General features: G+C 45.8%; 1 protein-coding gene across 1 annotated transcript; it reads right to left on the reverse strand.

The window, feature by feature from the left end:
- Positions 1-810: 810 nt before the first annotated feature.
- On the reverse strand, positions 811-1,989 carry LOC139423613 (toll-like receptor 13). Its single transcript, XM_071175198.1, has 2 exons — positions 1,228-1,989; positions 811-1,146 (listed from the first exon to the last, which is right to left on the reverse strand). Exons 1-2 carry the CDS (start codon positions 1,966-1,968, stop codon positions 811-813), a joined length of 1,077 nt encoding a protein of 358 aa, XP_071031299.1. The 5' UTR covers positions 1,969-1,989.
- Between the last annotated feature and the right edge of the window lie 22,801 nt (positions 1,990-24,790).

Raw genomic sequence — 24,790 nt, forward strand, 5'->3', positions numbered from 1 at the left:
GCAACTACATTTAATTAAACAACTAGCAACACATTTAGTTAAACAACTAGCAACTAGATTTAGTTATACAACTAGCAGCTACATTTAGTTAAACAACTAGCGTCTACAAAATGTTAAACAACAAGCAACTACCTTTAGTTAAACAGCTAAAAGATACATTTAGTTAACTAGCAACTACAATTAGTTGAACAAATAGCAACACATTTATTTAAACAAATGGCAACATGATTTAGCTAAACAACTCGCAAGTACATTTTAGTTAAACAACTAACAACACAAATAGGATCTGATAAAATTTTGGGAATTAACGTTTTTTTGGGGCTTTTTTATGAGAAATTTAAATAAGGCTATTAAAAGTAATTTCAGATGAATCACAAAGAGTAAACTCCAGACAGAGCATTTAAAAGGAATTGACAAAACAAATTTCAAACAGTGGTAGACATTTTGTACGGAGGACTTTTAACAACAAATTCAACAGCTCAACATATGTGTCAACATTGCATGTCACATTCAGTCCACAAAGTTCTACATCAACTTATGATGTCACATTTCAGTCCACAAGGTTAAACATCATCTTCTCATGTCACATTTCAGTCCACAAGGTCCTACATCAACCTCTGAAGACACAATTCAGTCTACACAGTCCTACATCAACCTCTGAAGTCAAATTTCTATACCCAAGGTTCTACATCAACCTCTGATCTCATGCTTCAGTCCACAAGGTTCAACATCAACCTCTGATGTCACATTTAGGTCCACAAGGTTCTGCATCAACCTCTGATCTCATGCTTCAGTCCACAGGGTTCTACATCAACCTCTGATCTCATGCTCAGTCGGAGGTTTCAGTTTAGCCCACAGTCTGTCCCAGAATGCCTGGTGCTGAAGGGGGTCCTGGGGCCAGTCCAGATAAGTCCTGGTTTTCAGCAGGCGAGCCAGCCTGTGGTGGGCAGACAGACGGCGAGGGGGGATCTTCTCCAGGAAGACCAGGAGGAGGATGTCCCTTTGTTCCACCTGCAGCCTGTAGGTGGCCAGCTTCATCTCCAGAGAGCACCAGTTACTGCGTAGGTAGTGGCGGCTGACTAGGCAGAGAGTGTGGCGGCTCCGGTAGAGGCTGTCTGTGATGTTCTCCACAATGTCCTTCCCCAGCTGGAAGTCCCTGCTGTGCAGACAGAGGCGCAGGAAAGGAGGACCCCTCTGCTCCAGATTGGGAAGCAGCTCCTCCACCACCCAGTGCTCGTCCTTCCCGCTGTAGGAGACAAACGCATCATAGTGGTAGCGCCCCCTGGTGTTGGATCGCATGGCTTCTAATAGCCAGCCAAGGGTGATGTGGTAGAGGGGGAGGAGGTAGGGGCCGGCCAGGTTATGGACCAACACCACCAGCATGAAGAACAGGACTCCCAGGCCAGTCGCAACAAAGAGCACAAAGCCAACCTCTGTTGTGCAGTTGGCTTCTGTGTACCTGACAAAATTAGGTGTGTCTATTCCATTGTCCGACAAGCATATCAAGTCCTCCAAAGCATACATACCGGTTTTAGAATACGAACCAAGCATGATCACTTCAACCTGCCTGCACCCCTTTGCCCATGTAATGAGCCAAGCATTGTCACAACTGCAAAACATCTGTAAATTATTAAACGTCAAATGCTGAAGACTAGAGAGAGGTTCAGTAAAGCTGTAGAATACATTATAAATGTTCTCTATATGCAAATACACTCTTTTCAAAGATTTCAAGTCTTTAGTTAAACTCCCCTCTAAAGAGTAAATCCTGCAGTGGTAAATTTCCAGATCCTCCAGTTTGGTCAAGTTGTGAAAAATGATGTCGACAGAACGCTGTATTAAAAGATCCACCTGTCGTAGAGTCAGTTTCCTCAGGTGAATCAGCTGATTAATTGATGTTAAATCAACCCTTTTAGCTGAAAGCTTTGATCTGTAGTCAAATGTCTCCACAGACGTGAAGTACTTTCCCATGAATTCAGATCCACAAAGGAATTCTTCAGCATCAGCATGAAGATGGGTTACAGACTGAAAGAAAGGTCTGTCACAGTCCTGAAATGACACCGTCTGGCCTTTGAGCTGGAGACTCAGGTTCTGTTTAGATGTGATGTTACTGCCGATAGTCAACTGCATTGGCCTCATAGCTGAACTAATGTACAGATGAGTCAGCTGACTCAGAATGCCACCAAATATAAGTGTCAGATTCAGCTTGATCACAGGTTCTGTTAGTGGGTTGTGCACTTGCCCGAGAAACACTTGTCTAAGAGACATGAGGTGTGTGAAAGACTTTGCCTCAATGTTGTGAATAAGTGGATTGTTCCTGAGGTCTAACCATGTCAAACTATGTAAACCATAAAATGTGTTTGTATTTATCTGTGTTATCTTATTACTTGTAATGTCTAAGGACTCCAGATTCGTCAATCCCAGGAAAGCAAAGTCTTCAATGTTTGAAATTAAATTATGTTTAATATCCAGATACTGCAGCTTAACAAGACAGATAAATTGTTTAGCAAAAAGCATTTGATTTTTCAACCCTAAAGTGAGATTTGTTAACCATGTTATTGGTTGTTTTTGGAAGGAGCAAATATCAAGTCTGTTGTCTTCCAGGCCGTCTATGTTTAATTGATTAAGGTTTTTGAGACTGGAAATAAAATGCCAATCCAAATGGGTAGTAGGATGGAAAGACAAAGGTACACTTAAATACATATATTCTAGCCCAGTGCACAATTCAATACTGGACATAGAGAGGCTGCTTGCATTGAAATTGTTTACTAATATTTTCTTGATTGAAAGCAAAAACACTACATTACAGATACTTTCAATATCAATGACAATGATCCCATAGCAACTGAGGACCTGGATTTGTTTTATCCCAGACAGGGGAAGGTCCAGTAGGACTTCCTGGCTGAAATCCCCTGTTAATCTTGTGAGGTTCTGGAGCCAAGCCAGTGAACCTTCCTCTATATGTGTTATTTCACCAAAAGTCAACCCTCGCTAGATTTATATAAACAGGTGTCATGCTTTCGTTGGTGTTTAAGACAGAGCAGTTTGAAATGATTAACGATCGTATGTTTGTTGCGTCTACATATAACCTAACAAGTGACTTAATATTCATTATTCTGCATGCTATCTCTGACAAATCCTCTAAACAGGGTTCCCTAATGATGAGACTTTGTAACAGAGGAATGCCATGAAAAACATCCGGGGACATTGCTGACAGTCTATAACTCCAAAGAGTCAAATGACTTAGGTTGACGAGATCTCTGAATGTATGGGGCCCAATATGACATTCACAGCAATCTGAGTCAGTTCCCCATTTACCTAAGTGCATATGTTGCAGATTTGGAAGGTGACTGTTCCCAGATGGAAGGATTTGAGTAAAACAGCCATCAATGTACAGGTACTCCAGATCCTGAAACTGAGAGAAAAAGCCCAGAGACATGGCTCTATTTTCACCATGTGTCATAGATATGCAGAGGGTATTGATATTAGGGGGAAGTCCAAGTAGATCCTCCTCGATGGCTGTGACATCTTGACAGGCAGCAGTGTAACGTTCTGCATGATGAGGTAGTTGGCTGCAGATCCAGGTGGGAAAGTGTTCCAAGTCTTCACTACTGTCATAAATCTGGCATTTAGGATGCATCCATCCATTAGAACTCTGAATCCACAGGAACAGGACGGCAGGGTGGGAAAACATAGATCTCATCTCTTCCAACGTCAGTCAAATCTACTGAGATAATTGTCAGAATAGTTTGGTTCCGGTGGATATCTCTAGGACGTTGGTTTGATACAGTAAAACCCTTATGAACGCTGTAAACAGTATGGAGTCTCTCGTCTTCTTGTTGTTTGTCAGATGGGTTCCTCCTTGGTAACTAACCCTTTCAACCTGCAGTTGAATTGTATCTCAAGGTAACAGGAGTAAATATTTAATGGTTAGTTTGGTTCCAAAAGTAAAGAAACTATAAAATGTCCCACAGACAATGAAGAACTGAATGCAGAGCTGCAACGTGTTCTCTGACCGCCACAGTTGATGTCTGCGTAGATACAAGGACCAGCATCCTGTTTGTACAGCACAGTAACACTGTATGTAAAACAGCTTGTGAAAGTCTATTTTTACCTGTTTTACATCTCTCTCTTTCAGTTCCTGAAAACAAAAATACTGTCTATAAAAAATGACAATTGACACGAATGACCTGTTGGGACGGAATAGATTTCAGAAGACTGATTAGACTCATTCAAACGTCTGTAGATTGTAATGAAAAATGAATTGGATTACAGTACTTCTTAATTATCAATGAATTCTCTAGTAGATATAAATATCAAAAGAGGAAGTGGGTAACTTCTTTAATGACGTTGTGCTGTTGACATTATTATTATTATTATTATTATTACTCTATGGGCTGTAGTCCTCTTCAGAGCCCTGTGACATGCCTCTATAATGACATTATTACTCTGGGGCTGTAGTCCTCTTCAGAGCCCTGTGACATGCCTCTATAATGACATTATTACTCTGGGGATGTAGTCCTCTTCAGAGCCCTGTGACATGCCTCTATAATGACATTATTACTCTGGGGCTGTAGTCCTCTTCAGAGCCCTGTGACATGCCTCTATAATGACATTATTACTCTGGGGATGTAGTCCTCTTCAGAGCCCTGTGACATGCCTCTATAATGTGGCATTATTACTCTATGGGCTGTAGTCCTCTTCAGAGCCCTGTGACATGCCTCTATAATGACATTATTACTCTGGGACTGTAGTCCTCTTCAGAGCCCTGTGACATGCCTCTATAATGACATTATTACTCTGGGGCTGTAGTCCTCTTCAGAGCCCTGTGACATGCCTCTATAATGACATTATTACTCTGGGGCTGTAGTCCTCTTCAGAGCCCTGTCACATGCCTCTATAATGACATTATTACTATTATTATTACTGTTACTATATGGGCTGTAGTCCTCTTCAGAGTCCTGTGACATGCCTCTATAATGACATTATTACTCTATGGGCTGTAGTCCTCTTCAGAGCCCTGTGACATGCCTCTATAATGACATTATTACTCTGGGACTGTAGTCCTCTTCAGAGCCCTGTGACATGCTTCTATAATGACATTATTACTCTGGGGCTGTAGTCCTCTTCAGAGCCCTGTGACATGCCTCTATAATGACATTATTACTCTGGGGCTGAAGTCCTCTTCAGAGCCCTGTGACATGCCTCTATAATGACATTATTACTCTGGGACTGTAGTCCTCTTCAGAGCCCTGTGACATGCTTCTATAATGACATTATTACTCTGGGGCTGTAGTCCTCTTCAGAGCCCTGTGACATGCCTCTATAATGACATTATTACTCTGGGGCTGTAGTCCTCTTCAGAGCCCTGTGACATGCCTCTATAATGACGTTATTACTCTGGGGCTGTAGTCCTCTTCAGAGCCCTGTGACATGCCTCTATAATGACATTATTACTCTGGGGCTGAAGTCCTCTTCAGAGCCCTGTGACATGCCTCTATAATGACATTATTACTCTGGGACTGTAGTCCTCTTCAGAGCCCTGTGACATGCCTCTATAATGACATTATTATTCTGGGGCTGCATGCTTTGTTCCACTCTTATTAGATATCCTACTGTACTCACTATCCTACTGTACTCCTCCTACTGTTTCAAATACATGTGTAATGAATCGTATACAGGCAACACTCAAGCAACACATTTATTTGAACAACTTCCAACAAATGTTGCTCACAATCTAGCAACACATTGAGCTGAACAACTAGCAAATACATTTAGTTAAACAACTAGCAACATATTTAGTTAATTAAAACTTCTTCGGGATCGGTGTCCCTTTATTGGCTAAAAGCTAATTTGCACCTAGCAACTGCATGCAACTACATGTAGTTAAACAACTAGCAACTGCATTTAGTTAAACAACTAGCAACTACATTTAGTTAAACAACTAGCAACTACATTTAGTTAAACAACTAGCAACTACATTTAGTTAAACAACTAGCAACTGCATTTAGTTAAACAACTAGCAACTACATTTAGTTAAACAACTATCAACTACATTTAGTTAAACAACTAGCAACTACATTTAGTTAAACAACTAGCAACTACATTTAGTTAAACAACTAGCAACTACATTTAGTTAAACAACTAGCAACTGTGTTTAGTTAAACAACTAGCAACTACATATAGTTAAACAACTAGCAACTGTGTTTAGTTAAACAACTAGCAACACATTTAGTTAAACACCTAGCAACACATTTAGTTACATAACTAGCAACACATTTAGTTAAACACCTAGCAACTACATTTAGTTAAACAACTAGCAACTACATTTAGTTAAATAACTAGCAACACATTTAGTTAAACAACTAGCAACACATTTAGTTAAACACCTAGCAACACATTTAGTTAAACAGCTAATAACTACACTTCTGTACAAATCTTGTTGATCCATGTTTAAATAAAAATTGCTTCGTGGTCATTAATGTATTGTCATTAATAACTGGTTCATGGTCATTAGTCGTTAATGTATTGTCATTAATAACTGGTTCATTGTCATTGGTCGTTAATGTATTGTCTTTCACAGCAGCATACAGTAGCTGTTATCTGAAATAAAACAGATATTCACAAAATCACACCCTTTTTCAGTTCCTCTTAGTAACATATATACAGTTGAAGTCGAACGTTTACATACACTTAGGTTGGAATCATTAAAACTCGTTTTACAACCACTTCACAAATTTCTTGTTAATTAACCAACTATAGTTTTATCAAGTTGGTTAAGACATCTACCTTTTGCATGACACAAGTAATTTGTTTCCAGACAGATTATTTCACTTATAATTCACTGTATCACAATTCCAGTGGGTCAGAAGTTTACATACGCTAAGATGTCTGTGCCTTTAAACAGCTTGGAAGATTCCAGAAAATGATGTCATGGCTTTAGAAGCTAAATTACATTATTTGAGTCTATTGGAGGTGTACCTGTGGATGTATTTCAAGGCCTTAAACTCAGTGCCTCTTTGCTTGACATCATGGGAAAATCAAAAGATGTCAACCAAGACCTCAGAAAAAAACTGTAGTCCTCCACAAGTCTGGTTCATCATTGGGAGCAATTCCCAAACACCTGAAGGTGCCATGTTCATCTGTACAAACAATAGTACTGTCACAATCGTCGTAAAGGAAATGACCGGACCAAGGTGCAGTGTGGTGAGCGTACATTTTTCTTTATCTTAAAGAATGTTGCCAACAAAACAGTGAACAACAAAACAAACGTGAAGCTCCGTAAGGCAATACATGCATTCAACGAAGACAACAACCCACAAATGAGAAAAGGAAAAAAGGCTGCCTAAGTATGATTCCCAATCAGAGACAACGATAGAAAGCTGTCCCTGATTGAGAATCATACCTGGTCAAAAACAAAGAACCAGAAAGCATAGACTTTCCCACCCGAGTCACACCCTGACCAAACAAACAGAGAATGAAAGCATCTCTACGGTGAGGGCTTGACAGTACCCCCCCCCCCCCCCAAAGTTGAGGACTCTGGCCGCAAACCTGACACTATAGGGGAGGGTCCGGGTGGGCATCTATCTTGGTGGCGGCTGCGATGCAGAACGCAGACCCCACTCCACCTCTGGCTCCCCCCACTTTTGTGGCGCATCTGTGGCGGGGACCCTCGTCGCCGACCCTGGGCTGGGGACCCTCGCTGCAGGCCCCGGGACTGGGGACCCTCGCCGCAGGCCCCGGACTGGGGACCCTCGCCGCAGGCCCCGGACTGGGGACCCTCGCCGCAGGCCCCGGACTGGGGACCCTCGCTGCAGGCCCCGGACTGGGGACCCTCGCCGCAGGCCCCGGACTGGGGACCTTCGCCGCAGGCCCCGGACTGGGGACCCTCGCTGCAGGCCCCGGACTGGCCCGTGGAGCAGGCACAGGACTCACCAGGCTGGGGAGACCTACTGGAGGCCTGGATCTTGGAGCAGGCACAGGATTCACCAGGCTGGGGAGACATATTGGAGGCCTGGTTCTGGGAGCAGGCAAAGGATTCACCAGGCTGGGGAGACATACTGGAGGCCTGGTTCTGGGAGCAGGCACAGGACTCACCAGGCTGGGGAGACATATTGAAGGCCTGGTCTGTGGACCCTCGCCGTAGGCCCCGGACTGGGGACCCTCGCTGCAGGCCCCGGACTGGGGACCCTCGCCGCAGGCCCCGGACTGGGGACCTTCGCCGCAGGCCCCGGACTGGGGACCCTCGCTGCAGGCCCCGGACTGGCCCGTGGAGCAGGCACAGGACTCACCAGGCTGGGGAGACCTACTGGAGGCCTGGATCTTGGAGCAGGCACAGGACTCACCAGGCTGGGGAGACATATTGGAGGCCTGGTCTGTGGAGCAGGCACGTGCGGAGCGCAGGCACAGGGTGCACTGGGCTGTGATTGCACACCGGAGACACAGTGATCAGAGCCGGCGCAAGATACCTTGGGCCGAAGACGCGCACCGGAGACCAGGAGCGCTGTGCTGGCACAATCCGTCCTGGCTGGATGCCCACTCTAGCACGACACATGCAGGAGCGCTGGCTCCGGGCTGTGAACGCACACTGGAGACACTGTGCACTTCACCGCATAACATGGTACCTGACCAGTACCATGCTCCCGACCGTGAACACGAGGAGTGAGCTCCGCCAACCTCCCCGTGTGCCACCCCAAAAATAATATTTTGGAGTGGCCTCCCGGTCTTCCTTGCCAGCCGTGACCCTGTGTAACGCTGTGCCCCTTTACTAGCTGCCTCCGCCTTCCTCGCTGCTTCCACCTGCTTCCACGGCAGGCGATCCTTTCCAGCCAGGATCTCCTCCCACGTCCAGGATCCCTTTCCTTCCAGAATGTCTTCCCATGTCCACTCTGTCTGCTCCTCCTGGCCACGCTGCTTGGTCCGTTTGAGGTGGGTTGTTTTGTCACAATCGTCTTCAAGGAAATGACCAGACCAAGGTGCAGGTTGGTGAGCGTACATTTTTCTTTATTTTAAAGAATGTTGCCAACAAAACAGTGAACAACAAAACAAACGTGAAGCTGAGGCTTTCCCAACCGAGTCACACCCTTGCGTGACAAGTATGAGAGTATAAACATCATGGGACCACGCAGCCGTCATATGGCTCAGGAAGGAGATGCGTTCTGTCTCCTAGAGATGAACGTACTTTGGTGAGAAGAGTGCAAATCAATCCCAGAACAACTGCAAAGGACCTTGTGAAGATGCTGGAAGAAACAGGTACAAAAGTATCTATATCCACAGCAAAATGAGCCTTATCTCAACATATCATGAAAGGCCGCTCAGCAAGGAAAAAGCCACTGCTCAAAAACTCCCATAAAAAACAGACTACAGTTTGCAACTGCACACATGGACGAAGATTGTACTTTTTGGAGAAATGTCCTCTGGTCTGATGAAACAAAAATAGAACTGTTTGACCATAATGACCATCGTCATGTTTGGAGGAAAAAGGGGGAGGCTTGCAAGCCAAAGAACACCACCCCTACTGTGAAGCACCAGGGTGGCAGCATCATGATGTGCGGGTGCTTTGCTGCAGGAGGGACTAGTGCACTTCACAAAATAGATGACATCATGAGGTAGGAAAATTATGTGGATATATTGAAGCAACATCTCAAGACATCAGTTATAGCTTGGTCGCAAATGGGCTTCCAAACGGACAATGACCCCAAGCATACTTCCAAAGTTGTGGCAAAATGGCTTAAGGACAACAAAGTCAAGGTATTGGAGTGGCCATCACTAAGCCTTGAATGTAAACTTCTGACCCACTGGGAATGTGATGAAAGAAATAAAAGCTGAAATAAATCATTCTCTCTACTATTATTCTGACATTTCACATTCTTAAAATAAAGTTGTTATCCTAACTGACCTAAAACAGGGAATTATTACTGGGATTAAATGTCAGGAATTGTGAAAACTGAGTTTAAATGTATTTGGCTAAGGTGTTTGTAAACTTCCGACTTCAAATGTACATGTAAAGATTTGTGTTAGCGAAAAGGTGTTGAAAAAATACAAAAAGGATCTGATAAAAAAAATTGCAAGAAAAAAATGTATAGGCTTTTTTCTAAGTAATTTAAATATAATTAATTCTAAATAAGATGTAATTAAGATGTAATTTAAAGATGTAAAATGTAATCTATGTAATTTAAATAGGATTATTTCTTTGTAATTTAAATCTGAATATTTCTAAGTACTTGAAAAATGATTATTTCTAAGTAATTTCAAATGAATCAGAAAAAAATACACTCCCTATAAAGCATTTAAAAGGACTTCATCAGATTTGTCAGAACAAATCTCAAATACTAGTAGACATTTTGAACGACAAATTCAATACCGCAACATATGTGACCGAACTGCTTGATTCGGTCTTGTGTAACAAGTTATGCTAAAACAGGGACCTGTGAAATATAGCATTTAACTTAAAAACAGAAACAGAAGCCAGTTTCCATATTTCGGTTGGATGCCTTGGTCAAGAGCATAAACAATTACCAAATCAAATCAAACTTTATTTGTCACATACAAGTGTAGACCATACCGTGTAATGCTTACTTACAAGCCCTTAACCAACCGTGTAGACTTTACTGTCATGTACTGTCATGTTGTGTCTTGTCTCTGTCCTTTCCCTTCACCCTGTCTCCCTCTGCTGGTCGTTGTTAGGTTACCTTTTCTCCCCCGCTTTCCCCCAGCTGTTCCTTGTCTCCTCTGACTACCCATTCACCCCGTTTCCCACCTGTTCCCTTTTTCCCTCTGATTAGGTCCCTATATCTCTCTCTGTTTCTGTTCCTGTCCTTGTCGGATTCTTGTTTGTTGTGTTTCATGCCTGAGCCAGACTATCGTCATGTTTGCTGTAACCTTGTCCTGTCCTGTCGGAATCTGCCGGTCTATCTGAGCCTACCTATGTTTGGTTATTAAAGAAGCTCTGTTTAAGTTAGTTCGCTTTTGGGTCCTCATTCACTCACCATAACAGAAGAATCCGACCAAGAATGGACCCAGCGACTTCGGATCCTCTCCACTCAGCCGTCGGGATCCAGGGAGCGATGCTAGGCAGACACGAGCAGGAAGTGTCTGCTGCTCGACATGCCGTTGAGACCCTGGCCACCCAAGTCTCCAACCTCACAGAACAGGTTCACCATCTCCGCCTCGATCCACCGGCCACTTCCAGGGCTTTCGAATCTCCGGAGCCCAGAATCAATAACCCGCCGTGTTACTCTGGGGAGCCCACTGAATGCCGCTCGTTCCTCACCCAGTGTGATATTGTGTTTTCTCTCCAGCCCAACACTTACTCCAGGAGCACTGCTCGTGTCGCCTACGTCATATCTCTCCTTATTGGACGGGCTCGTGAGTGGGGCACGGCAATCTGGGAGGCAAGGGCTGAGTGTACTAACCAGTATCAGGACTTTAAGGAGGAGATGATACGGGTTTTTGATCGATCTGTTTTTGGGGAGGAGGCTTCCAGGGCCCTGTCTTCCCTATGTCAAGGCAATCGATCCATAACAGACTACTCTATTGAGTTTCGCACTCTTGCTGTCTCCAGTGGCTGGAACGAGCCGGCCTTGCTCGCTCGTCTTCTGGAGGGTTTCCGCGCAGAGGTAAAGGATGAGATTCTCTCCCGGGAGGTTCCTTCCAGCGTGGATTCCTTGATTGAACTCGCTATTCACATTGAGCGACGGGTTGATCTTCGTCACCGAGCTCGTGGAAAGGAGCTCGCGCTCTCCGTCGCCTCCCTCTCCGCATCACTACCATCTTCCTCTGCCGGCTCGGGTGCTGAGCCCATGCAGCTGGGAGGTATCCGCATCTCGACTAAGGAGAGGGAACGGAGAATCACCAACCGCCTCTGTCTCTATTGCGGTTCCGCTGGTCATTTTGTCACTTCATGTCCAGTAAAAGGCCAGAGCTCGTCAGTAAGCGGAGGGCTACTGGTGAGCGCTACTACTCCTGTCTCTCCTTCAAGATCCTGCACTACCTTGTCGGTCCATCTACGCTGGACCGGTTCGTCAGCTTCCTGCAGTGCCTTAATAGACTCTGGGGCGGAGGGCTGTTTTATGGACGAGACCTGGGCTCGGGAACATGACATTCCTCTCAGACAGTTAAAGGAGCCCACGGCCTTGTTCGCCCTGGATGGTAGTCCTCTCCCCAGGATTCAGCGTGAGACGCTACCTTTAACCCTCACTGTTTCTGGTAATCATAGTGAAACCATTTCTTTTTTAATTTTTCGTTCACCTTTTACACCTGTTGTTTTGGGCCATCCCTGGCTAGTTTGTCATAATCCTTCCATTAATTGGTCTAGTAATTCTATCCTCTCCTGGAACGTCTCTTGTCATGTGAAATGTTTAATGTCTGCTATCCCTCCTGTTTCCTCTGTCTCTTCTTCACAGGAGGAGCCTGGTGATTTGACAGGGGTGCCGGAGGAATATCACGATCTGCGCACGGTGTTCAGTCGGTCCAGGGCCACCTCTCTTCCTCCACACCGGTCGTATGATTGTAGTATTGATCTCCTTCCGGGAACCACCCCCCCCCGGGGTAGACTATACTCTCTGTCGGCTCCCGAACGTAAGGCTCTCGAAGATTATTTGTCTGTAGCTCTTGACGCCGGTACCATAGTCCCCTCCTCCTCTCCCGCCGGAGCGGGGTTTTTTTTTGTCAAGAAGAAGGACGGGTCTCTGCGCCCCTGCATAGATTATCGAGGGCTGAATGACATAACAGTGAAGAATCGTTATCCGCTTCCTCTTATGTCTTCAGCCTTCGAGATCCTGCAGGGAGCCAGGTTTTTCACTAAGTTGGACCTTCGTAACGCTTACCATCTCGTGCGCATCAGGGAGGGGGACGAGTGGAAGACGGCGTTTAACACTCCGTTAGGGCACTTTGAATACCGGGTTCTTCCTTTCGGCCTCGCTAACGCTCCAGCTGTCTTTCAGGCATTAGTCAATGATGTCCTGAGAGACATGCTGAACATCTTTGTTTTCGTTTACCTTGACGATATCCTGATTTTTTCACCGTCACTCCAGATTCATGTTCAGCACGTTCGACGTGTCCTCCAGCGCCTTTTAGAGAATTGTCTTTTTGTGAAGGCTGAGAAGTGCACTTTTCATGCCTCCTCCGTCACATTTCTCGGTTCTGTTATTTCCGCTGAAGGCATTAAGATGGATCCCGCTAAGGTCCAAGCTGTCATTGATTGGCCCGTCCCTAAGTCACGCGTCGAGCTGCAGCGCTTTCTCGGCTTCGCGAACTTCTATCGTCGTTTCATCCGTAATTTCGGTCAGGTGGCAGCTCCTCTCACAGCCCTTACTTCTGTCAAGACGTGCTTTAAGTGGTCCGTTTCCGCCCAGGGAGCTTTTGATCTCCTCAAGAATCGTTTTACATCCGCTCCTATCCTTGTTACACCTGACGTCTCTAGACAGTTCGTTGTCGAGGTTGACGCGTCAGAGGTGGGCGTGGGAGCCATCCTTTCTCAGCGCTCCCTCTCTGACGACAAGGTCCACCCATGCGCGTATTTTTCTCATCGCCTGTCGCCGTCGGAACGTAACTATGATGTGGGTAACCGCGAACTGCTCGCCATCCGGTTAGCCCTAGGCGAATGGCGACAGTGGTTGGAGGGGGTGACCGTTCCTTTTGTCGTTTGGACTGACCATAGGAACCTTGAGTACATCCGTTCTGCCAAACGACTTAATGCGCGTCAGGCGCGTTGGGCGCTGTTTTTCGCTCGTTTCGAGTTCGTGATTTCTTATCGTCCGGGCTCTAAGAACACCAAGCCTGATGCTTTGTCTCGTCTCTTCAGTTCTTCAGTAGCCTCCACTGACCCCGAGGGGATTCTCCCTGAGGGGCGTGTTGTCGGGTTGACTGTCTGGGGAATTGAGAGGCAGGTAAAACAAGCGCTCACTCACACTCCGTCGCCGCGCGCTTGTCCTAGGAACCTTCTTTTCGTTCCCGTTCCTACTCGTCTGGCCGTTCTTCAGTGGGCTCACTCTGCCAAGTTAGCCGGCCACCCTGGCGTTCGGGGTACGCTTGCTTCCATTCGCCAGCGTTTTTGGTGGCCCACCCGGGAGCATGACACGCGTCGTTTCGTGGCTGCTTGTTCGGTCTGCGCGCAGACTAAGTCCGGTAACTCTCCTCCTGCCGGCCGTCTCAGGCCGCTTCCTATTCCCTCTCGACCGTGGTCTCACATCGCCTTAGATTTTGTCACCGGACTGCCTTCGTCAGCGGGGAAGACTGTTATTCTTACGGTTGTCGATAGGTTCTCTAAGGCGGCTCATTTCATTCCCCTTGCTAAGCTTCCTTCTGCTAAAGAGACGGCACAAATCATCATCGAGAATGTTTTCAGAATTCATGGCCTTCCGTCAGACGTCGTTTCGGACAGAGGTCCGCAATTCACGTCTCAATTTTGGAGGGAGTTTTGCCGTTTGATTGGGGCTTCCGTCAGTCTCTCTTCCGGCTTTCACCCCCAGTCTAACGGTCAAGCAGAACGGGCCAATCAGACTATTGGTCGCATCTTACGCAGTCTTTCTTTTCGTAACCCTGCGTCTTGGTCAGAACAGCTCCCCTGGGCAGAATACGCCCACAACTCGCTTCCTTCGTCTGCGACCGGGCTATCTCCTTTTCAGAGTAGCCTCGGGTACCAGCCTCCGCTGTTCTCATCTCAGTTCGCCGAGTCCAGCGTCCCCTCCGCTCAGGCTTTTGTCCAACGTTGCGAGCGCACCTGGAAGAGGGTCAGGTCTGCACTTTGCCGTTATAGGACGCAGACTGTGAGGGCTGCTAATAAGCGTAGAACTAAGAGTCCTAGATATTGTCGCGGTCAGAGAGTTTGGCTCTCCACTCAGAACCTTCCCCTTAAGACGGCTTCTCGCAAGTTGACCCCGCGGTTCATTGGTCCGTTCCGTATTTCTCGGGTCATTAATCCTGTCGCAGTTCGACTTCTTCTTCCGCGATACCTTCGTCGCGTCCACCCGGTCTTCCATGTCTCCTGCATCAAGCCCGTCCTTCGCGCCCCCGCTCGTCTTCCCCCCCCCCCCCATCCTTGTCGAGGGCGCACCCATCTACAGGGTCCGTAGAATTTTGGACATGCGTCCTCGGGGCCGTGGTCACCAGTACCTCGTAGATTGGGAGGGGTACGGTCCTGAGGAGAGGAGTTGGGTTCCCTCTCGGGACGTGCTGGACCGTGCGCTGATCGAGGATTTCCTCCGTTGCCGCCAGGTTTCCTCCTCGAGTGCGCCAGGAGGCGCTCGGTGAGTGGGGGGGTACTGTCATGTACTGTCATGTTGTGTCTTGTCTCTGTCCTTTCCCTTCACCCTGTCTCCCTCTGCTGGTCGTTGTTAGGTTACCTTTTCTCCCCCGCTTTCCCCCAGCTGTTCCTTGTCTCCTCTGACTACCCATTCACCCCGTTTCCCACCTGTTCCCTTTTTCCCTCTGATTAGGTCCCTATATCTCTCTCTGTTTCTGTTCCTGTCCTTGTCGGATTCTTGTTTGTTGTGTTTCATGCCTGAGCCAGACTATCGTCATGTTTGCTGTAACCTTGTCCTGTCCTGTCGGAATCTGCCGGTCTATCTGAGCCTACCTATGTTTGGTTATTAAAGAAGCTCTGTTTAAGTTAGTTCGCTTTTGGGTCCTCATTCACTCACCATAACATTTACAGTGAAATGCTTACTTACAAGCCCTTAACCAACAGTATAGACCGTACCGTGAATTCCTTACTTACAAGCCCTTAACCAACAGTGTAGACCTTACTGTGAAATGCTTTACTTACAAGCCCTTAACCAACAGTGTAGACCTTACTGTGAAATGCTTTACTTACAAGCCCTTAACCAACAGTGTAGACCTTACCGTGAAATGTTTACTTACAAGCCCTTAACCAACAGTGTAGACCTTACCGTGAAATGCTTTTACTTACAAGCCCTTAACCAACAGTGTAGACCTTACCGTGAAATGCTGACTTACAAGCCTTTAACCAACAGTGTAGACCTCACCGTGAAATGCTTTTACTTACAAGCCTTTAACCAACAGTGTAGACCTTACCGTGAAATGTTTACTTACAAGCCCTTAACCAACAGTGTAGACCTTACCGTGAAATGCTTTACTTACAAGCCCTTAACCAACAGTGCAGTTCAAGAAGAGTTAAGAAAATATTTACCAAATAAACTGTAGTCTCTTACAATTTTATGGGCTTTCCTCTGACACCACCTATTATATAGGTCCTGCATTGCAGGAAGCTTGGCCGAAGTGATGTACTGGGCCATACGCACTACCCTCTGTAGCGCCTTACGATCAGATGCCAAGCAGTTGCCATATCAGGCGGTGATACAACCGGTCATGATGCTTTCGATGGTGCAGCTGTAGAACTAAAATTGGGGACCTATGCAAAATCTTTTCAGTCTCCAGAAGGGGAATAGGTTTTGTCGTGCCCTCTTCACGACTGTCTTGGTGTATTTGGACCATGATAGTTTGTTTGCAATGTGGACATCAAGGAACTTGAAACTCTCGACCCGCTCCACTACAGCCCAGTTGATTTTAGTGAGGGCCTGTTCAGCCCGCCTTTTCCTGTAGTCCACGATCAGCTCTGTTGTCTTGCTCACATTAAGGGAGAGGTTGTTTTCATGGCACCACACTGCCAGTTATCTTACCTCCTCCCCATAATCTGTCTCATTGGTGGTGAACACGTCCTGGTAATCCATCTGCCCCCGCAGCTTTGTGAATGTTGACCTGTTTAAAGGTCTTGCTCACATTGGCTACAGAGAGCGTTATCACAAAGTCATCCAAAACAGCTGGTGCTCTTGTGGATGCTTCAGTGCTGCTTTCCACGATGCATTTAGCTCATCTGGTAGGTTCCCTGGGCTCACTGTCTTTCCCTTTGTAGTCCGTAATAGTTTTCAAGCCCTGCCACATCCGACGAGCATCTTTTCTTGTTTGATGGTTCGGCTGAGGACATAGCAAGATTTCTCATAGGCGTCCGGATTAGTGTCCCGCTCCTTGAAAGCAGCATCCATGGTTTCTGGTTTGGATATGTACGAACGGTCATCTTGGGGACGACATTGTCGATGCACTTATTGATGAAGCCGATGACTGAGGTGTTATATAGTTTATATAGTTTATATAGTTTATATAGTTATATAGTTTTTGCTAACAAAACAGTCCTGAAGCGTAGCATATATGGCCATATACAGTGCCTTGCGAAAGTATTATTCAGCCCCCTTAAGTTAATACTTTGTAGCGCCACCTTTTGCTGCGATTACAGCTGTAAGTCGCTTGGGGTATGTCTCTATCAGTTTTGCACATCGAGAGACTGACATTTTTTCCCATTCCTCCTTGCAAAACAGCTCGAGCTCAGTGAGGTTGGAAGGAGAGCATTTGTGAACAGCAGTTTTCAGTTCTTTCCACAGATTCTCGATTGGATTCAGGTCTGGACTTTGACTTGGCCATTCTAACACCTGGATATGTTTATTTTTGAACCATTCCATTGTAGATTTTGCTTTATGTTTTGGATCATTGTCTTGTTGGAAGACAAATCTCCGTCCCAGTCTTAGGTCTTTTGCAGACTCCATCAGGTTTTCTTACAGAATGGTCCTGTATTTGTCTCCATCCATCTTCCCATCAATTTTAACCATCTTCCCTGTCCCTGCTGAAGAAAAGCAGGCCCAAACCATGATGCTGCCACCACCATGTTTGACAGTGGGGATGGTGTGTTCAGGGTGATGAGCTGTGTTGCTTTTACGCCAAACATAACGTTTTGCATTGTTCCCAAAAAGTTCAATTTTGGTTTCATCTGACCAGAGCACCTTCTTCCACATGTTTGGTGTGTCTCCCACTTGTGGCAAACTTTAAACAACACTTTTTATGGATATCTTTAAGAAATGACTTTCTTCTTGCCACTCTTCCATAAAGGCCAGATTTGTGCAATATACGACTGATTGTTGTCCTATGGACAGAGTCTCCCACCTCAGCTGTAGATCTCTGCAGTTCATCCAGAGTGATCATGGGCCTCTTGGCTGCATCTCTGATCAGTCTTCTCCTTGTATGAGTTTAGAGGGACGGCCAGATCCTGGTAGATTTGCAGTGGTCTGATACTCCTTCCATTTCAATATTATCGCTTGCACAGTGCTCCTTGGAATGTTTAAAGCTTGGGAAATATTTTTGTATCCAAATCCGGCTTTAAACTTCTTCACAACAGTATCTCGGACCTGCCTGGTGTGTTCCTTGTTCTTCATGATGCTCTCTGCACTTTTAACGGACCTCTGAGACTATCACAGTGCAGGTGCATTTATGCGGAGACTTGATTACACACAGGTGGATTGTATTTATCATCATTAGTCATTTAGGTCAACATTGGATCATTCAGAGATCCTCACTGAACTTCTGGAGAGAGTTTCCTGCACTGAAAGTAAAGGGGCTGAATAATTTTGCACGCCCAATTTTTCAGTTTTTGATTTGTTAAAAAAGTTTGAAATATCCAATAAATGTCGTTCCACTTCATGATTGTGTCCCACTTGTTGTTGATTCTTCACAAACAAATACAGTTTTATATCTTTATGTTTGAAGCCTGAAATGTGGCAAAAGGTCGCAAAGTTCAAGGGTGCCGAAAACTTTCGCAAGGCACTGTATGCCAAATGAAGGGCGGGGGAGAGGTTAGTACTCATCTCTGTGTGTGGAGTAGAAGTGGTACTTGAAATGTTTTCTCCTTGTTGCACATTTGACATGCTGGTAAAGATTTGGTAAAACTGATTTAAGTTTGCCTGCATTTTTTTATTTTATTTTATTTTATTTTTTTTATTTTTTTTACCTTTATTTAACTAACTTGGCAAGTCAGTTAAGAACAAATTCTTATTTACAATGACGGCCTAGGAACAGTGGGTTAACTGCCTGTTCAGGGGCAGAACGGCAGGTTTGTACCTTGTCAGCTCGGGGGTTTGAACTTGCAACCTTCCGGTTGCTAGTCCAACGCTCTAACCACTAGGCTACCCTGCCGCCCCATTTAACTAGGCAAGAGTAATAATGTCATTATAGAAGCATGTCACAGGGCTCTGAAGAGGACTACAGCCCCAGAGTAATAATGTCATTATAGAGGCATGTCACAGGGCTCTGAAGAGGACTACAGTCCCAGAGTAATAATGTCATTATAGAGGCATGTCACAGGGCTCTGAAGAGGACTACAGCCCCAGAGTAATAATGTCATTATAGAGGCATGTCACAGGGCTCTGAAGAGGACTACAGCCCCAGAGTAATAATGTCATTATAGAGGCATGTCACAGGGCTCTGAAGAGGACTACAGCCCCAGAGTAATAATGTCATTAGAGTGTCACAGGGCTAATGTCATTATAGAGGCATGTCACAGGGCTCTGAAGAGGACTACAGCCCCAGAGTAATAATGTCATTATAGAGGCATGTCACAGGACTCTGAAGAGGACTACAGCCCCAGAGTAATAATGTCATTCTAGAAGCATGTCACAGGGCTCTGAAGAGGACTACAGCCCCAGAGTAATAATGTCATTATAGAGGCATGTCACAGGGCTCTGAAGAGGACTACAGCCCCAGAGTAATAATGTCATTATAGAGGCATGTCACAGGGCTCTGAAGAGGACTACAGTCCCAGAGTAATAATGTCATTATAGAGGCATGTCACAGGGCTCTGAAGAGGACTACAGCCCCAGAGTAATAATGTCATTATAGAGGCATGTCACAGGGCTCTGAAGAGGACTACAGCCCCAGAGTAATAATGTCATTATAGAGGCATGTCACAGGGCTCTGAAGAGGACTACAGCCCCAGAGTAATAATGTCATTATAGAGGCATGTCACAGGGCTCTGAAGAGGACTACAGCCCCAGAGTAATAATGTCATTATAGAGGCATGTCACAGGACTCTGAAGAGGACTACAGCCCCAGAGTAATAATGTCATTCTAGAAGCATGTCACAGGGCTCTGAAGAGGACTACAGCCCCAGAGTAATAATGTCATTATAGAGGCATGTCACAGGGCTCTGAAGAGGACTACAGCCCCAGAGTAATAATGTCATTATAGAGGCATGTCACAGGGCTCTGAAGAGGACTACAGCCCCAGAGTAATAATGTCATTATAGAAGCATGTCACAGGGCTCTGAAGAGGACTACAGTCCCAGAGTAATAATGTCATTATAGAGGCATGTCACAGGGCTCTGAAGAGGACTTCAGCCCCAGAGTAATAATGTCATTATAGAGGCATGTCACAGGGCTCTGAAGAGGACTACAGCCCCAGAGTAATAATGTCATTATAGAAGCATGTCACAGGGCTCTGAAGAGGACTACAGTCCCAGAGTAATAATGTCATTATAGAGGCATGTCACAGGGCTCTGAAGAGGACTACAGTCCCAGAGTAATAATGTCATTATAGAAGCATGTCACAGGGCTCTGAAGAGGACTACAGCCCCAGAGTAATAATGTCATTATAGAGGCATGTCACAGGGCTCTGAAGAGGACTACAGTCCCAGAGTAATAATGTCATTATAGAAGCATGTCACAGGGCTCTGAAGAGGACTACAGCCCCAGTGTAATAATGTCATTATAGAGGCATGTCACAGGGCTCTGAAGAGGACTACAGCCCCAGAGTAATAATGTCATTATAGAGGCATGTCACAGGGCTCTGAAGAGGACTACAGCCCCAGAGTAATAATGTCATTATAGAGGCATGTCACAGGACTCTGAAGAGGACTACAGCCCCAGAGTAATAATGTCATTCTAGAAGCATGTCACAGGGCTCTGAAGAGGACTACAGCCCCAGAGTAATAATGTCATTATAGAGGCATGTCACAGGGCTCTGAAGAGGACTACAGCCCCAGAGTAATAATGTCATTATAGAGGCATGTCACAGGGCTCTGAAGAGGACTACAGCCCCAGAGTAATAATGTCATTATAGAGGCATGTCACAGGGCTCTGAAGAGGACTACAGCCCCAGAGTAATAATGTCATTATAGAGGCATGTCACAGGGCTCTGAAGGGGACTACAGCCCCAGAGTAATAATGTCATTATAGAGGCATGTCACAGGGCTCTGAAGAGGACTACAGCCCCAGTGTAATAATGTCATTATAGAGGCATGTCACAGGGCTCTGAAGGGGACTACAGCCCCAGAGTAATAATGTCATTATAGAGGCATGTCACAGGGCTCTGAAGAGGACTACAGCCCCAGAGTAATAATGTCATTATAGAGGCATGTCACAGGGCTCTGAAGAGGACTACAGCCCCAGAGTAATAATGTCATTATAGAGGCATGTCACATGGCTCTGAAGAGGACTACAGCCCCAGAGTAATAATGTCATTATAGAGGCATGTCACAGGGCTCTGAAGGGGACTACAGCCAATAGAGTAATAATGTCATTATAGAGGCATGTCACAGGGCTCTGAAGAGGACTACAGCCCCAGAGTAATAATGTCATTATAGAGGCATGTCACAGGGCTCTGAAGGGGACTACAGCCCCAGAGTAATAATGTCATTATAGAGGCATGTCACAGGGCTCTGAAGAGGACTACAGCCCCAGTGTAATAATGTCATTATAGAGGCATGTCACAGGGCTCTGATGGGGACTACAGCCCCAGAGTAATAATGTCATTATAGAGGCATGTCACAGAGCTCTGAAGAGGACAACAGCCCCAGAGTAATAATGTCATTATAGAGGCATGTCACAGGGCTCTGAAGAGGACTACAGCCCCAGAGTAATAATGTCATTATAGAGGCATGTCACAGGGCTCTGAAGAGGACTACAGCCCCAGAGTAATAATGTCATTATAGAGGCATGTCACAGAGCTCTGAAGAGGACTACAGCCCATAGAGTAATAATGCCACATTATAGAGGCATGTCACAGAGCTCTGAAGAGGACTACAGCCCCAGAGTAATAATGTCATTATAGAGGCATGTCACAGAGCTCTGAAGAGGACTACAGCCCATAGAGTAATAATGCCACATTATAGAGGCATGTCACAGAGCTCTGAAGAGGACTACAGCCCCAGAGTAATAATGTCATTATAGAGGCATGTCACAGGGCTCTGAAGAGGACTACAGCCCCAGAATAATAATGTCATTATAGAGGCATGTCACAGGGCTCTGAAGAGGACTACAGCCCCAGAGTAATAATGTCATTATAGAGGCATGTCACAGAGCTCTGAAGAGGACTACAGCCCCATAGTAATAATGTCATTATAGAGGCATGTCACAGGGCTCTGAAGAGGACTTCAGCCCCAGAGTAATAATGTCATTATAGAGGCATGTCACAGGGCTCTGAAGAGGACTTCAGCCCCAGAGTAATAATGTCATTATAGAGGCATGTCACAGGGCTCTGAAGAGGACTTCAGCCCCAGAGTAATAATGTCATTATAGAGGCATGTCACAGGGCTCTGAAGAGGACTTCAGCCCCAGAGTAATAATGTCATTATAGAGGCATGTCACAGGGCTCTGAAGAGGACTACAGCCCCAGAGTAATAATGTCATTATAGAGGCATGTCACAGGGCTCTGAAGAGGACTTCAGCCCCAGAGTAATAATGTCATTATAGAGGCATGTCACAGGGCTCTGAAGAGGACTTCAGCCCCAGAGTAATAATGTCATTATAGAGGCATGTCACAGGGCTCTGAAGAGGACTTCAGCCCCAGAGTAATAATGTCATTATAGAGGCATGTCACAGGGCTCTGAAGAGGACTACAGCCCCAGAGTAATAATGTCATTATAGAGGCATGTCACAGGGCTCTGAAGAGGACTTCAGCCCATAGAGTAATAATGTCATTATAGAGGCATGTCACAGGGCTCTGAAGAGGACTACAGCCCCAGAGTAATAATGTCATTATAGAGGCATGTCACAGGGCTCTGAAGAGGACTACAGCCCCAGAGTAATAATGTCATTATAGAGGCATGTCACAGGGCTCTGAAGAGGACTACAGCCCCAGAGTAATAATGTCATTATAGAGGCATGTCACAGGGCTCTGAAGAGGGCTACAGCCCCAGAGTAATAATGTCATTATAGAGGCATGTCACAGGGCTCTGAAGAGGACTACAGCCCCAGAGTAATAATGTCATTATAGAGGCATGTCACAGGGCTCTGAAGAGGACTACAGCCCCAGAGTAATAATGTCATTATAGAGGCATGTCACAGGGCTCTGAAGAGGACTACAGCCCCAGAGTAATAATGTCATTATAGAGGCATGTCACAGGGCTCTGAAGAGGACTACAGCCCCAGAGTAATAATGTCATTATAGAGGCATGTCACAGGGCTCTGAAGAGGACTACAGCCCCAGAGTAATAATGTCATTATAGAGGCATGTCACAGGGCTCTGAAGAGGGCTACAGCCCCAGAGTAATAATGTCATTATAGAGGCATGTCACAGGGCTCTGAAGAGGGCTACAGTCCCAGAGTAATAATGTCATTATAGAGGCATGTCACAGGGCTCTGAAGAGGACTACAGCCCCAGAGTAATAATGTAATTATAGAGGCATGTCACAGGGCTCTGAAGAGGACTACAGCCCCAGAGTAATAATGTCATTATAGAGGCATGTCACAGGGCTCTGAAGAGGACTTCAGCCCCAGAGTAATAATGTCATTATAGAGGCATGTCACAGGGCTCTGAAGAGGACTTCAGCCCCAGAGTAATAATGTCATTATAGAGGCATGTCACAGGGCTCTGAAGAGGACTACAGCCCCAGAGTAATAATGTCATTATAGAGGCATGTCACAGGGCTCTGAAGAGGACTACAGCCCCAGAGTAATAATGTCATTATAGAGGCATGTCACAGGGCTCTGAAGAGGACTACAGCCCCAGAGTAATAATGTCATTATAGAGGCATGTCACAGGGCTCTGAAGAGGACTTCAGCCCCAGAGTAATAATGTCATTATAGAGGCATGTCACAGGGCTCTGAAGAGGGCTACAGTCCCAGAGTAATAAAGTCATTATAGAGGCATGTCACAGGGCTCTGAAGAGGACTTCAGCCCCAGAGTAATAATGTCATTATAGAGGCATGTCACAGGGCTCTGAAGAGGACTTCAGCCCCAGAGTAATAATGTCATTATAGAGGCATGTCACAGGGCTCTGAAGAGGACTACAGCCCCAGAGTAATAATGTCATTATAGAGGCATGTCACAGGGCTCTGAAGAGGACTACAGGCCCAGAGTAATAATGTCATTATAGAGGCATGTCACAGGGCTCTGAAGAGGACTACAGCCCCAGAGTAATAATGTCATTATAGAGGCATGTCACAGGGCTCTGAAGAGGACTACAGCCCCAGAGTAATAATGTCATTATAGAGGCATGTCACAGGGCTCTGAAGAGGACTACAGCCCCAGAGTAATAATGTCATTATAGAGGCATGTCACAGGGCTCTGAAGAGGACTTCAGCCCCAGAGTAATAATGTCATTATAGAGGCATGTCACAGGGCTCTGAAGAGGACTACAGCCCCAGAGTAATAATGTCATTATAGAGGCATGTCACAGGGCTCTGAAGAGGACTTCAGCCCCAGAGTAATAATGTCATTATAGAGGCATGTCACAGGGCTCTGAAGAGGACTTCAGCCCCAGGGTAATAATGTCATTATAGAGGCATGTCACAGGGCTCTGAAGAGGACTACAGCCCCAGAGTAATAATGTCATTATAGAGGCATGTCACAGGGCTCTGAAGAGGACTTCAGCCCCAGAGTAATAATGTCATTATAGAGGCATGTCACAGGGCTCTGAAGAGGACTTCAGCCCCAGAGTAATAATGTCATTATAGAGGCATGTCACAGGGCTCTGAAGAGGACTTCAGCCCCAGAGTAATAATGTCATTATAGA

This window comes from Oncorhynchus clarkii, chromosome 13 (genome assembly GCF_045791955.1).
Source record: "Oncorhynchus clarkii lewisi isolate Uvic-CL-2024 chromosome 13, UVic_Ocla_1.0, whole genome shotgun sequence".
NCBI classification, from domain to species: domain Eukaryota; kingdom Metazoa; phylum Chordata; class Actinopteri; order Salmoniformes; family Salmonidae; genus Oncorhynchus; species Oncorhynchus clarkii.